Source organism: Pinus tabuliformis, chromosome 6, assembly GCF_031772625.1.
Source record: "Pinus tabuliformis cultivar Carrire ecotype Pingquan chromosome 6, CPIR1, whole genome shotgun sequence".
Taxonomy (NCBI): domain Eukaryota; kingdom Viridiplantae; phylum Streptophyta; class Pinopsida; order Pinales; family Pinaceae; genus Pinus; species Pinus tabuliformis.
In genome coordinates this window covers 1,760,212,716-1,760,226,827 of record NC_142292.1, presented here as the reverse complement: position 1 = coordinate 1,760,226,827, position 14,112 = coordinate 1,760,212,716, and the positions used below count along the sequence as shown (strand labels likewise).

Sequence of the window (14,112 nt, the reverse complement as noted above, 5' to 3'; positions counted from 1 at the left end):
AGTCAATTTCAAAAGCCACCTCAATCGTTGCAGAAGAGAAATTTTTAACCCTTCACAAATGAACACAATATTGAAATTTTAACCTGAAACCCATCTCAATTGTTGCGAAAATACTTTGAGCCTTTCACAAATAAACACATTACTGCACCTTCCATAGGATAAAAATGCATTTGAGAGTTGAACACAATATTGAAATTTTATCCGGAAAACTGCCTCGTTAACTCACAAGGAAAATCAAGCCTTTCAAAAATAAACGCAATATTGCCCTTTTCATAGCAAAAAAAACAAATACAAGAGTTTAACTTTTCTTCGCCGCTAAATCTTAAATAACTTCAAGCCTACTATATAATGCAATACAGTGAGACAGTATTAAATAATATTCACTCTACACACAATATTTCATGAAAAAGACAAACGAGACATTCCAAACACCTATGCATCCCTACACAAATATTGTAATTGAAGATTAAACGTTGTTAAAAAGAGACAACATTAGCATACCTTCGTCCGAAATGCCAATGGAAACGCAAAAGAAAAACAAACATAGCAATTTTATTTTTCCAGGATGCGTTGAGGAGGCCTCTGTCCTTTTTTCACATACACTCCCCAATTGGCTTTGTTGGATTCTTCCCATGTGTTTTCCCATCTTACAGCCTCCCGTTTATAGTGTCTCTCTTCAAGATTGGGAAAACTATTTAGAACTGTGAGAGAAGACAAGTATCTGCTGAATCGATGAAATGTAAACTTTCTCAACAAGTTCTTGTTCGAAATCCCTTCAAACAACTAAATCTGCGTTGTGGATAGTTGTAAAAACCAACAACAATTAAGCTCCAACCTCGATATAGGGTGAAAACACTGTATTTCGATACCCATCAGCTGTGTGCAGTTTGTTGAATAATTCCCATAGTGTTTTGTATAGAAATCTTGTTGGGTATTTTTTGTTATTAAACATAAATTCATTTGGGTCATCATCAGATTTAGCTCTTTGTGTCTAGATTGAATCCCCAACTTGTCAAGGGTTTCAATCCAGTATTCATTTTTAATAGAAAACCCTTGTGTATATCCAGATATAAATTCTTGTTGCATAGATTGTTTTGTGCGTATCCACAGAGAACTTTCTGTTGGGTTTATTGATCCGCTGACACCCAAAGAAATCCCCGCTGGGTTCATTGTTTTGTGCATACCCACGTTTGAATCCCTGCTTGATTAAAATCTGTTTATACTGTTTTGATCAGTTATTGTGGTTTTTAACTGGATTCGGATAAATCCTTGCTATTTTTAGTAGATTTTGTTTTGTGATTCTCGAAATTCGCAATCATGTCTTTAGGAATTCCTCATCAAATTGGCTCATTGGTATTCCTCGATAAGCTTTCGTATTCTGAGACGTCTTCTGATTGTTGCCTAGATGAGGCTGGAAAGCATATATCAGCTCAATGGAGGCCTTCTTCAGGTCTTAATTGCAAAACCCAGAGACCTAAAGTAGATTTTGATATGCACTTATTGCAAGTTTCTTCTCCCCCTGTAAGTCCATGTAGTTCTTCGTTGTCTCCCGAGGAATGGTGGAGGAGGATTGTTCATAGCCTAAGAGGACAAAATGTCGGGCTTCAGCCAGATTTGTCGGTGGCGTGCTAGGAATTTGAGGTTCAAACTCAGGCTGTCACTGCCACAGATGCGAAAGCCAGAGTTGGTGCCCAAATTGAGCAGAGTTTTGAAGAAAAGTTGCATGATTTGCCTCTAGATGCTATGAAAAAGCATGGAGCAGGTGGGGTCCCTGTGTTTGTTATGCTCCCTCTGGATAGCATAAACCATAACGATACGGTCAATAGACAGAAGGCTATGAATGCCAGTCTTCAAGCCTTGAAGAGTGCTGGTGTTGAGGGAGTTATGGTGGATGTTTGGTGGGGTCTTGTTGAATGAGAGGCTCCAGGGTAGTATAATTGGTCTGGGTATAGAGAGCTGCTGGAAATGGTCAAGAAACATGGATTGAAAGTCCAGGCTGTAATGTCATTCCACCAGTGTGGAGGAAATGTTGGGGATTCTGCCAATATTCCATTGCCAAAATGGGTTGTCGAAGAAATAAACCATGATAATGATCTAGCCTACACGGACCAGTGGGGCAGGAGAAACTATGAGTATATTTCGTTGGGATGTGATAATCTTCCAGTTTTGAAGGGAAGGACACATGTTCAATGCTATGCTGATTACATGCGGAGTTTCAAGGAGAATTTTAAGGATCTTTTGGGGGAAACCATTGTGGAAATTCAAGTGGGAATGGGTCCTGCAGGAGAGCTGCGGTATCCATCTTATCCTGAGAGTATCGGTACATGGAGATTCCCAGGGATTGGAGCATTTCAGTGCTATGATAAGTATATGATCTCTAACCTTAGATCCACAGCCGAAGTTGCTGGAAAGTAGGAGTGAGGTAAAACGATCCACAGATATCGCCATCTGCGTGAAAGAAAAGAACAACGGATTGCATGTGGTAAAGATAGCTTAGAGAGAATATGAGAGCAGAGTAGGTTATCATCCAAAGCACTCAATCTGTACGTTGCCATTGTCAACTATCCACTTTTCATACAGGCAATGTGTTTACAGTAGGATATGAATAATGCCACTAGACCTTTCTGCCATTTTAAAATTTCTTAAATTCCATTTGCAGATTATAATTGAATATACATTTTCTCTATAATAAACTAAATACATACTCTTGCGGCACTTGCAATTCAGCTATGCGATTTCACAATGACAGAATCTCATTGAAACTAATTGTTTGTTTCTTTACATATAAATTAAGAAGATTATTTAACAAACTATTCATGCATGCATGGGTCCATAGGTCTCAAGGGTTAAACATAGCTCTGGTACCAAGTGTAAGGACCAACCCTATACTTTTTTTTTCTTCTTAAAATACTAAAAATACAACCATAAGAGAATAGCATTGAGAACTCAAAATTTATTAAGCATTATATAAAACTTTCTTGAAATTCACTTTATTGAACATATCATCTAATTTACATGTTATTAACTAAAACCATAATGAAGTCATACAAAAGAATATTATAACAACATAGGTACCATTCACCAAGAGACGAGATTCAAACTTGACTTGCCGCTATTTGCCCTCCTTTGTTGTCGGTCGCCTCCAAGTGTGAATGCCGACGTACTTAACCCGAATGAAATGACCCACCAGTTGACCTCCCAGCCTATTCCTTGGGTACTCTTCTTCCCCGCGGACCCCTAAGCTGCAATGGGGTTGTACAACGGAGGAATGTATTAGATGGTAGAGGAGAACACTTTTTGGCTCAAGAGTCCCCTCTCTAAATTCCTCTACCTCACCAAACTCATTATAGTTTGTAGTCACAACTCTGACATAATCTCATCCATCCATCAATAGGGTAAAGAAAAAGTCCTTTCTCCTATGGCCCGCCCCTTCTTTTATAGGAGTCCTCATAGGTGACACTTGACCTTTCATGCATAATTTATTTTTTTGATAATCCAATAGTTTAATTATTTACCCACCCATGTGTCACTCTCTCATCAAGGATCTCCAAAATTATTTATTTAAATTTAAATTTAATAATAATATTTTTCCTCACCTCAACAAGATTCCTATTTCTTCTCCTAGTTGTTTCTTGATCCCCCTTTTTACTCCTTAATTTGTGTTCATTACTAAAGTCAATTGATAAGTCAAGATTTGATCCTCTATCTACTCCCTAATTTAACTGAAGTTATCTCTTAGATGGATATTCTTATGTTGGTTGTTGCCACATGGAGGTTCTCTAAATTTCCCTAAAATTTAATTTATTAATCTTATTTTAATTCACCATCCTCTTCTATTAATTAGGTTTAACTATTTTAGGATTTATTTTTATCCTTACATTTATGTCCCCCTTTCCCCTTTTTACCTAATTGAATTACATTATCTACCTAAAATTTTCCAACATGGAAAGGGTAGAGTTTTAAGGTAAAATATTTTATTTCTTCCTATGATCCCCTTGACCCAAGTTTTATTCTTGATTTAATTACCTCGTTTGTAATCATCATTTACCAGTTGATGTGAATTTACATGGTTTTCATATCTTGATTATATTTATTAATTTATTTATTTTTAATGATTCTAAGGGTGCCAAGTTTGGTTGTGCCCTTCAAGAACTTCCCTTGAAGTTCCAAGGGTGTCATCCCTAACAGTTTATTTGTGATACCAAGGGTGCCAAGTTGGTCGTGTCCTTCAAGAAATTCCCTTGAAGTTCCAATGGTGCCACGCCTAACAGTTTATTTGTGATGCCAAGGGTGCCAAGTTGGTGGTGCCCTTCAAGAAATTCCCTTGAAGTTCCAAGGGTGTCGAGCCACTTACCCTTCAAGCATTCAGTGGCTACGAGGGGAAAGTATAGGTACAATGACATAGAACATTATCATCTATTATGTTGCTTTCTATAGTGAGACTAATGGTGCCGGGGATCAAGGAATCCACCTTGATGCACACCCCCTGATAAAATCCTCATGAGCGACCCAAATTTGGGATCTGCCCTCATGACATCATGATCTTCAAGGTGAAGGTGTTCCGGCCTTTCCAACTCAAGTCACGGTGGGAGTGCTAGTGGGTGAGATCAGGGACACTGCCCCACCCCTCCCATGTAGTTCCATCCAATTGTACAACCCCATCACCATATGTGAGTCATTCGGCCAAGAAACTAATCTGTCCCTACAACCACTAACATATCATTAGAATATAGATATACATATATAGTAGGTTTCAAAATTGACTTAGAATTTCGAAGACAAAATATAAATTTTCATCAAACCAGGTGTCGTCAACTCCTCATATGTGAGTGCCTCTGGTGGTTTCCTGCCATACTCAATAATCATCAGTAACAAGGTTTCTTGTTGTTAGTTATTGTAATAATAACATCATCAACATCACCTAGTCATTCGTATCATTGTTCATTGTGAACCAGAACTAATGCAAGTAGGTAACATAGGGGACACATCCATCATGGCTATCATCATCATAACATCAATGGAACATACATATCCATCAAAGCTATCAACATCATACATCAATAGAAAACATACCTATCCATCAAAGCTATCATCATCATGATATCAATAGAGAACATACATGTCCTTTACTGCCATCATATCATAAATTCAATAGAGACCAAACATAACCATTTATGCTACAATCATTGTAATATCAATAGAGAACATGCATAACCATTAATGATGCAATCATCATAATACCAATAGATAACATACATAACCATTAATGCTATCTTCATCATAATATCAATGGATAACATACATAAACATCACAACCACTAATGTCCCAACCACTAATAATAAAGTCATGTGCCCAGATCCTCAACTTGAGGTCCTCAAAGAATAATGTTTGGGCCTTAGGGCTAAATAAATGTTAATGTCATATCACTGTCAGTCAACTAGAGCGGGGGATACAAAATACACTGTTGTGTTGCATGCTTCAGCCCACAAGTGCAGAGGTAGGCTTTGGTCATGTAACATCGTTCGTTCTTCTCCCACAAAGCTTCGGTTCTTCCTCTCATCCACCCCATTATGTTGTGGGTTTTGGCGTATTGTCAACTCTCGTCGAATGCCTTATTTTGCATGAAAATTTTTAAACTCATTCAACACGTACTCACCTCCATTATCACTCCTAAGAGCCTTCACCTTCTTGCTTGTTTCTTTCTCCACTAGTGCCTTGAACTCTAAGAACTTAGAGAAAGTCTCATCCTTTTTCCGCATGAAGAAGATTCAACACTTCCCGAGAAGTCATCAATAAAGATGACAAAATACTTGTGTTTGGTATTGGAGGTTATCGGGAAAGGTTCACAAACATCAAAATGGATCTTTTCAAGGACTACATGTGCTCCACTATCTCGATCATGGAAAGTGTCTTTTGTGTACTTCCCCAAGGTACACCCTTTCCATGTGTCTTTCTTCTATAGTGCTCCTTTGGGGAGGCCTATGGTAATCTGCTGCATGATCTTCAAGGCACCATGATGGAAATGGCCAAGTCTTCTATGCCACAATTCACTGACATCACGACTCTGCACCTTCTCTGCATTTGTGCCCAATGCAGCACAATCCTCCACATCTAGCTTGTAGAGGTTCTTCACATGAACCCTGATTTTCTTCACTTGTCCCATGGCTATGTCTCTCAGGAATTCCTTTCCTTTCTTGCAGATCACATCATAACCATTGTCTTCCAAAACTGAAACGGAGACATGGGGGCTTCACTCAATGAACCTTTGACATATCACGTGTGATCATGGAATATTAAACAATACCCTTAATTTTAGTACATATTGGAAAATACCTCTTAAAATCATATTATTTAACCCCCTACCAATATAAACCCAATACACCTTCCCAATTAAAAAACCCCTACTTTCACTGGATATTGTAGGTATCCATTTTTTCCTTAACATTTTTTATAGCCCTTTATATTTTTTCATTAACTTTGAGCTCCATTTTTTATACCTGTCAATATAAAAACCATTTACCCCCTATATATCCCCCAATATATTATGTCATTTTCCCCTCATTATATATCCCCCAATATGAACCCACGTGCTATGGTATTGCTCCCGCAGTGAAGCCCCCATGAACGGAGACAATATTCTTCTTTAGACCCGAAACAATCATCACATCCTTAAGCCCGAGAGGGGAGCTCGAATCCCTCTAAAAGGTGATTGTACCAATCCTGGTCATGTTGTAACTTCTATCATCTCCCATCTTGATATGCACCTATAGATCCTTCTCCTCCAAATCACTGAAAAAATATTTATTCCCCGTCATATGGAATGAGGCACCACTGTCGAGGTACCACACACTTACCATCATTGTGTTGGCCATGCATGTAATGAGAGTGAAATCAAACTCGAACTGTGGAGCCAAATCTTCATCTGCTGCTCCTCATGAGGTCTTCATGCTTGTCTTTTTGTGTGGAGACTTCATGGCATAGTGTCCAAATTCATGACAATGAAAGCACTTGATTTTGGACAAGTATTTGTTCTTGTCCCCTTGAATAGATTCTGCTTTGCATTGGGATTTCTTCCCTTTCCCTTTCTTTTCCTTTCCAGCCAAGCCACATTTCTCCTCATCCTCGCCCTTGGATGAAGTCTTGTCTCTGGTATTCCGCCTTATTTCCTCCTGTACCAGGTCAGACCATAAGCGCTCCCAACTTGGTAGTTTCTCCCTACTATTTACCAAATCTTGATAGCTATGCCAACTCTTGGCAAGGCCCAAAATGGCTAGAGCTACCAAGTCTTCATCAAGGACATTAACACCGACCTCGCCAAGTTCATCATGACACTGTGTAAACCTGCTTTGATATTGCAGAATTGTGTCATAGGCTTCTGCATCTTAATACTTCGAAGCTTGTCCTTGCGTGGCAGTTTCTTGTGGTCACAATTATTCTCGAACAATTCATTTAATGCTTTCCACATCATGAACGAAGTCTCTTTTCTGTTGAGATTCGAGACGAATGATCCCGTACTCCCTCCAATATGATTCTCCTAGCCTTGGCCACATCTTTCTTCCACTGAGCAAGATTCTTGGCATCAGATGCTTGGGGTTTTGCTACATCTATCTTGATGTATTCTAGCAGCCCATTTCCATCAAATACTGCCTCCATGTGGTCCTTCCATGCAACAAAGTTTGAGGTGCCTTCCAAGGCATACTTGAGCATGAGTCCATTAAAATTCATCTTCTCAGTCCTGAAGAAAACTCGCAACACTGATCTTCAAATTTGAACCTCCTGCAATGAAAACTTCGAAATATTTGTTCTACAGCGATTCTAGCTCTGATACCATGTAGAATTTAATGTGTAGATTCAAAAATACTCATGAAATTTACTAAATCATACGACTTGAAGTTACTCTACTGATATGTGTAAGTTAATTCGCCATATTGAACACAAATTATAGACATGCAAAAGGAAACATCATACATGCACTTAGATTTATCTAGGGGAAAGCAACTGCTCAAAACCCCTTACTATCTGTATTGCATTAGTCAAAGAATAGAGATGAAATACATATGCTTGCTCAAGCCTGAGCACACCCTGCAAGTGTATAGTCTATCCCTCTGCCTCATTAACTGACTTTGGCTAACACTTAGCCAATCAAGCCCTCCAACCTCCTGTTAGGACTCAGAATTGACCTATTTTGACCTTATATTTTTGCCTTAATATTATCCTTTTCAGTCATAAGTTGTAAGCTTTGATTACATAATGACTTAATCACCCCAAGGTACGAAGTGACTTTCCGCATATCTATATGTTTAATTGTTCATTGCATATTCGTGAGTATCTTTATATTTATCTTTGAAAAGCTGACTAAGTTGCCAAGTAATTGTCTTAAGCCTGCAGGAGTTATAATTTATAGTTGCTGTAACACCAGAAACAGCAACCACGCAGTTGCTGCAACACCAGAAACAACAACTACACAGTTGCTGCAACACCAGAAGCAGCAACTACGCAGTTGCTACAGTCAGCAACAACAACTATCTAAAGCAGGCTATTTTGCAACAGCTGGGAATAACAACCGGAAACTATCTGAAGAACGCTGACGCGGCACGATCTGCAGCTATCTAAAGCGGGTAAAACACAGTTACCATTGCTTAAATCAGGAACAGCATGGGGAAACGGCTAAGGAATGCGAAGATCCCAAGAAGACGGTCGAAGACAGTTACCAACTGTGTAACAGCCATAACCTAAGAAAGAATATGTTGTTATACTGTTGTAACAGCGGTCTGTAACTCTTATTTTTGATAGAATGGATTAACCGAATGAACTGTAATAATCTGTTGTAATAGATGTCTCCTCTATAAAGAGGAGACATCTACATTAGAAGGGGGTTAATGTGTAATCTGTAAGGGAGATTTTGAGAGACATCAGCAAGTCTGAACTTTATTGTACTTGAATCTTTTGGCAGATGAATAGAAGATTATTCTGAGCACTTAATCTAGCCTTTGTGTTCTGGGGAATCTTGTGAGAGGGACTGGGCCCGCCTTCCTCACAAGATTCACCCATTTACTTTTCTGTCAAGTGTGTAAGTGTGTGATAGTTTCTTTCCGCTGGTACTCTATTTGGATTCTGTAGCATTACCTCTGGTATTTCCGTTTTGCTAGTACTCTGTTTCATTCATTGCTTGAAGTTGTGCAAGGATATTTCACCGGTGAATTAGAGTGCAGTGTGTGTTAGCAATCTAGTTACAGGGGCAGGTGCTGAACGTCCTCACCTGGAGGATAGGGTCCTGATCCTCTGCCAGCAGAGCATCCATCATTTTACTTTTCAGATTTGTAATCTTAATTAACTGCTTTCATTTCAGCTGTACTGATAACTTAGCGTAAGAATTACGTATACTACAGCTTTTTAATGCTTTTAGAATTAAGTGCATACAGTACGTGGTAGCCTTTGGAATAAAAAGACTTTCCCAGGTTGACAATTAATGTGGTACTTGAATGTTTAATCAATAAACAATTCAACTAGCCAACATTTTGGCGTCGTTGCCAGGGAAGGCAACTAGAGATTTCTAAAGGCATTAATGATTTCTTTTTGAGAATAACAGATGCATGAGAGGACGCAAGAAACCTAATTTCACAGGCGGCAAAGGAGGAAGAAAAACTTATATTGACGAAATCATCTCAAAGGCTGAAACATCACAGAGGACGAGTTCCCGTAGACCTCAGATCCAGTATTCCTCACAAACAGACCGACAGACAGAGGAAGTAATAGGACCTGAAAGGAAGCTGGAAGTACCAGAATACACCGAGGAACCGATAGAAGAACCTGAAGAAACAAAAGACACAGAAGATAAAGCAAGTGATTCAGGAAAAAGACCAATGGAGGATAACAGAACAGAAGGAAGAGGGGAAAATTCACTCTCTACCCTGGAATTCCCTATTGGGGAGCTCCCGAGAGGAACAACCCCCATGAAAAACATTCCACTCTCAGCATTACCCAACTTTCATGGGTTATCCTCTAAAGACCCGGATGAATTCCTCTTCGAATTCGACATACTATGTAGGAGTTATGATTATGTGAGCGCTAATCAGAAACTAAAACTATTTCCAGCAACATTGAAAGGGAATGCACTAAGATGGTTTATGAGCCTAGGAGCTCAGGCAATCACTACCTGGAACCAGATGAAAGAAAGCTTTCTGGCCAAGTATCAAGACTACTGCCGGACAAGAGAAAGGAAGGAAGAATTGTTTAAAATGGTTCAGAAAGAGGACGAGAATTTGGAAGATTTTGTGGAAAGATTACAGTATAATCTGCAGCGGTTTGATCATCCTAATATGAGTAAAGATATTTTGAAAACAATATTGCTGAAAGGGGTAAGAGATGACTGCCTGGACATGTTGAACATGCTTGGAAAAGGGGACATTTCCAAAGAACCCTTTGATGAAATTATTAATCTCTGCATGAGATGTTCAAGGGGAGCAGTAGGCAGATCAAAAAGCAGAGATAATGCATATTCAAGAGTTCAGAAGTCAGCCAGTGGAGGAGCAACAAGAGCTGAAATAGGTAATTTATTAGAAGAATTTAAAACTGAGATGTTAAGCTCTTTTGCTTCACAAATTGATGCTCTGCAGGTGAAGAAGAAACAGGCGGAAGCAGAAGCTGCTCTAGCCATTTTCTGTTCCAAATGCAGAGAAAAACACCCACTCAGAGAATGCCCACTGGATAAGATACCTATCTGCACAATCTGCGAGAAGGACCATGAAACACAGCAATGCCCCTCTCTACCTGGAATCAAAGCAGCACTGCAGTCAACCGAAGAAGAGGTTGAAGCAGTGTACCTGATGACACAGAGGAGGCAATGGCCACAAAGACAAGGTATGAGCTCTAACACAGCATTCAATCGTTGGAATAATAACTCTCCTTTTCAAACAAACTACCCACCCATGAACAAAATGCAGTACCCACCCTTTAATACAATGAATTTTCCACTTATGCAGCAACCAAATCTTCCTTTTCCTGATCCTACTATATGGAATCCTTGGGCTCCCCAGCAACCGTATTTTAATCAATGGAATCCAAACTGGGCAGCCCAACAGATACCATTTCCTCAACAACAACAGTCTCTTTCCTTACCATCCAATACTCCTCCGAATAACCAGGCAATGAGACCATAGCTGCCTGTGCAACCTAACCCCAATCCAAATAATAAAGCCCTGCAAGTTATTGACATTCAAAATCAGCTTGTCTCTCCCCTGCAATGTAATGATATTCATCTTCACTCAGAGAGAATTGTTGAACCCATTATAGATGATATTACTGACTCTGACAAAGAAGAAGCTAGAAAAGAGAAACCAGCTAACAATAATGCTGAAACAGCAGAATCAGCACCTAATAATAATGATCAAACAATAGATCCGCCATTCCTTGAACGGGTGGCTCTCACTAAAACACCTGAACAACCTACCTTTAACCTTTTAGGAGAGCTACAGAACTTGTATGTTAAAATCCCATTATTGCAAGCATTAAGGGATGTTCCTATTTATGCTAGAACTATTAGAGACATTTGTATAAAAAAGCCTGGAAGAAAGGCTAAGGATCCCCTCACAGTTCATGTGATGGGAGAATTAACAGCTTTAATGACCGAAAAATATTATCCTGTGAAGTATGGTGACCCTGGTCACCCTACAGTAACAGTCCAGGTCGGAAAAACCTTTATCTCTAAAGTCCTAGTAGATTTAGGAGCTGCAATAAACATTATGACACTCGAAACAGCACAATTGCTCTAGTTAAAGAACCTTATCAGGGAAACTCCAACTATCTTGGAGTTGGCTGACCGTTCTACGATTAAACCTGAAGGGGTCATTGAAGATCTTATAATCTCTGTAGAATCCTGGAATTACCCGGTTGACTTTGTGGTGTTACAAACTAAAACAAAGTTGGGGGGTCATCCGTTGATTCTAGGGAGACCTTGGTTGGCTACAACAGATGCTTTCATTAGCTGTAGATCTGGATCAATGACCATCTCTAATGGACAGGAAACCAAACAACTTACCCTCTATCCTCATGCTACACCCATGATTAATAATGACAATTCTATATGGGTAGACTATGAGGATGAAGAGACCCAACCTATATTAACTATTGGACACGCCTTGACTTTTAAGGACTCTACCGAAGATGAATTAATCAGCAGCTTTATTTCTGAACCCTCTTCGGTCAGCCCTGAAACATATAATCACTTCGCTACAATCTTAGAATCTGAATCCCAGCAGAACATGAAAGATGAAAACTTATTTCAGACAGCAGTAGGCAGCCCTTCCAAAAGTACAACAATTGAAATTGAACCTGGCAAAACATTAAATATAAATCCTGATTTGACTGATAATGAAAAACAACAATTAATAAAGTTACTCCAAGAAAATAAAGAGGCATTTGCATGGGACTACACAGACATGAAAGGAATCTCCCCTGAACTATGCACTCACCGTATTTATATTAAGGAGAGATCCCGGCCAGTCTGCCAACCCCAGCAAAGAATGAACCCCAACCTTAGAGAAATTGTGAAGGAGGAACTTCAAAAACTCTTGAATGCAGGATTTATATACCCCATATCTGATAGTGAGTGGGTCTCCCCACTTGTAATTGTACCCAAGAAAAATGGGAAATGGAGAGTATGTGTGGATTACAGAGCATTGAATAAAGCCACCCAAAAAGACCATTTCCCTTTACCATTTATTGATCAGGTATTGGATAATTTAGCAGGTAAGAAATTCTTTTCATTCTTGGATGGGTTTAGCGGGTACAATCAGATTAAGATTGCACCCCAGGACCAGGACAAAACCACATTTACTAGCCCATGGGGGACCTTTGCTTACAGAGTACTTCCATTTGGGTTGTGTAACGCTCCAGCAACATTTCAAAGAGCGGTAATAGGGATCTTTTCTGATATGTTAAATGATTCATTGGAAATATTTATGGATGACTTTACTCCCTATGGAGTGACCTTTGAGGATGCACTGCAAAATCTTGAAAAAGTACTTAAGCGGTGTATAGAAGCACACCTTACTTTAAGCACTGAAAAGTGCCATATGATGATGAATCAAGGTATTGTATTGGGTCACTTTGTTTCATTTTTAGGAATTCAAGTCGATCCATCTAAAATACAGGTAATTCAGAACCTCCCTATCCCCAAAACACAAACTGATGTAAGAAGCTTTCTAGGACATGCCGGATATTATAGAAGATTCATTAAGGATTTTTCCAAAATAGCTTCTCCTCTATTTGTGTTGTTAATGAAAAATGCTGAATTTAAGTAGACTGATGATTGTGAAAATGCATTCAATAAACTTAAACATCAGTTGTCCGCAACTCCCATTTTGAGAGGACCTGATTGGGCATTACCCTTTCATATCTCCTCTGATGCCTCAGACACGACAATTGGAGCTGTCCTGGGTCAGGAAGAAAACAGTCTCCCCTATGCCATCTATTTTATCAGCAAGAACATGACACCAGCTGAGCTAAATTACACAGTTACTGAGAAGGAATTTCTAGCAGTTATTTATGTTATCAACAAATTTAGACATTATATTACTGGCTACACTACCTTTGTGCATATTGATCACTCGGCCATTAAGTATTTAATGAATAAATCAGTTACAAATGCCCGAGTCACCAGATGGTTATTACTGTTGCAGGAATTTGACATCACAATTGTAGATAGGCCAAGTAAAGAAAATGTAGTTGCTGATTTCCTTTCTCGTTTAAAAACTGATGAATATGCTCCAGTACATGATTCTTTTCCTGATGAGTATTTATTTGCAGTATCTGCTCACTCACCTTGGTATGCAGACATTGCCAATTATCTAGTTGCAGGAAAATTACCATCACACCTATCACACAGGGAAAGAAGAAAGATCATCCAGCAAAGTGCTAGGTACAGCTGGATAAGCGGGTGTCTGTTCCACACAGGAATAGATCAAGAAATTCGGAGATGCATTGGGGAAGACGAGATTTATGATATACTAAAAGCTTGTCACGATGGCCCTTGTGGAGGACATTTTGCAGACAAAAGAACAGCACACAAGGTACTTAGAATGGGTTATTATTGGCCATCACTTTTTAAAGAT

The 14,112-nt window shown here is 39.1% G+C and overlaps 2 protein-coding genes across 2 annotated transcripts in view; both read left to right on the top strand.

Annotated features, from left to right (window-relative positions):
• Window positions 1–14,112, top strand: part of LOC149265976 (protein SUPPRESSOR OF GENE SILENCING 3 homolog) — a 66,933-nt gene that overhangs the window by 36,918 nt on the left and 15,903 nt on the right. The gene's annotated exons all lie outside the window — the stretch shown is intronic.
• LOC149265977 (beta-amylase 1, chloroplastic-like) lies at window positions 1,693–2,420 on the top strand. Its single transcript, XM_089394498.1, has one exon. The coding sequence runs from the start codon at window positions 1,966–1,968 to the stop codon at window positions 2,413–2,415; it is 450 nt and encodes a 149-aa protein (XP_089250624.1). The 5' UTR covers window positions 1,693–1,965; the 3' UTR covers window positions 2,416–2,420.